The sequence below is a fragment of the Urtica dioica genome, chromosome 6 (genome assembly GCF_054948205.1).
Source record: "Urtica dioica subsp. dioica isolate 48M chromosome 6, U.dioica_male_clone48M_v1_H2, whole genome shotgun sequence".
Classification (NCBI taxonomy): domain Eukaryota; kingdom Viridiplantae; phylum Streptophyta; class Magnoliopsida; order Rosales; family Urticaceae; genus Urtica; species Urtica dioica.
This window is the reverse complement of record NC_142761.1, coordinates 5,529,244-5,530,797: the sequence shown is the minus strand read 5'-3', so window position 1 is coordinate 5,530,797 and position 1,554 is coordinate 5,529,244. Positions and strand designations below refer to the sequence as shown.

Sequence of the window (1,554 nt, the reverse complement as noted above, 5' to 3'; positions counted from 1 at the left end):
TCAACATAAACCTCCATCGTCTTTCTGATTTGCTTGGTAAACATCCGGTTTACCAAGCGTTGGTAAGTGGCTCCGGCGTTCTTCAATCCGAATGGCATTACTTGGTAGTAAAATAGTCTTCGGTTAGTGGTGAATATGGTCTTAAGTTCGTCTGGTTCATACATTCTTATATGATTATATCCTGAGTACACGTCCATGAAGCTCATGAGTTCGTGTCCAGCGGTGGAGTCGACCAATTGGTCGTTCCTTGGCAAGGGGAAACAATCCCTTGAGCATGCCTTGTTTAGGTCAGTGTAGTCGATGCAGATTCGCCATTTTCCATTCAATTTCTTCACCATGACTACGTTGGAGACTCAACTAGGGAACTTGGCTTCACGAACGAATTTGGCGGTGATCAATTTCTCGACTTCCTCGTTAATTGCGAGGTATCTCTCTAGGTTGAACGACCTTCTTTTCTGGATTTTTCCCTTCTCTCCGGGGAGCACGTTGAGTCGATGTGCGATAACCTCTGGGTTGATTCCCGGCTTGTCCGCGTACGTCCATGCGAAGACGTCCTTATGTTTCTGGAGGGATGCTGCGAGTGGACCCTTCAGTTCAGCCGACAAGTGTACTCCGATCATGACGACCTGCTCGGGTTTGGCATCATCGAGTATTACAAGTGTTAGACCGCTCGATACTTCAAGTTTCTAGGTGTCGGCTTCTTCCATTGGGTCCAAGTCTCCGAACATTTGCGCTTCACCGATTTTGCTAGAGAGATCATCTCCGATCTGGTGAATGGCCCCCCACTATCGCGTCGTCTTTCTTATTGTTGGATCCTTGGACGTGGCACATCCTTGCGTCGGCCTGATTCCCTTGCATCACTCCTACTCCTGTCGGCGTTGGGAATTTCATGAGGAGGTGGTATGTCGAGGTGATCGGGCGAAGCTTGTTGAGTGTCGGTCGTCCTATGATTATATTATGGGCGGAAGGTCGATCCACAATTAGGAAGTTCACCAAACGCGTGGTTTGGGCTTCCACCTCCTGTCCAAAGGTGACTGGGAAGTTGATGGAGCCTTCCGTGTCAACACGTTCTCCTATAAATCCAAAAAGTGGGGTTTTGACTGGGGTCGGGTGGATTTCTCCGAGATCCATCCGGTCGAGAGCCGTCTTGAACAAAATGTCTGCTGAGCTCCCATTGTCGATGAAGATCATCCTTACCAGATTGTTCGTCACATGTTCTCTGACAACAATGGCGTCATTTGCTCTGAGCCTCATCCTCCGTGAAGTTGATCGTCTCGTACGGTGTGGTTGGCCATTTTCTGTGAGTGAGATTGAAGTGATGAGAATGGCCTTCTCCGGTGGCTGCTCTTGCGTAGTTTTTTCGCTCGAGCGCAGTATCTCCCGCCTCGGGTCCTCCAAAAATGGTGGTCACGATATTGAGCGGGGCATTTGGTCGTATTGCCTTGAGCGTTGCTATTATCACCGCCGCTCGCGACGACTTCCTTCCCACGGTCTTGTCGCTAGTTGTTCTGAGAAGTTTGTCTCCTTAAAGCAGGGTTTGGATTGGTGACCATC

At 49.4% G+C, this 1,554-nt stretch overlaps 1 protein-coding gene across 1 annotated transcript; it reads right to left on the bottom strand.

Moving 5' to 3' along the window:
* Positions 1 to 353: 353 nt before the first annotated feature.
* On the bottom strand, positions 354 to 1,191 carry LOC149393106 (uncharacterized). The gene is made up of 2 exons (XM_089617908.1): positions 787 to 1,191; positions 354 to 626 (listed from the first exon to the last, which is right to left on the bottom strand). Exons 1-2 carry the CDS (start codon positions 1,189 to 1,191, stop codon positions 354 to 356), a joined length of 678 nt encoding a protein of 225 aa, XP_089474034.1.
* Between the last annotated feature and the right edge of the window lie 363 nt (positions 1,192 to 1,554).

What these genes read in the sequence shown, in the direction of transcription:
- LOC149393106 (XM_089617908.1), bottom strand. Translation starts at nt 1,191, where the DNA reads ATGATCTTCATCGACAATGGGAGCTCAGCAGACATTTTGTTCAAGACG. An exon ending in ATAAGAAAGACGACGCGATA is followed by an intron (nt 627 to 786) that starts GTGGGGGGCCAT and finishes AAACCCGAGCAG; the next exon opens with GTCGTCATGATCGGAGTACA.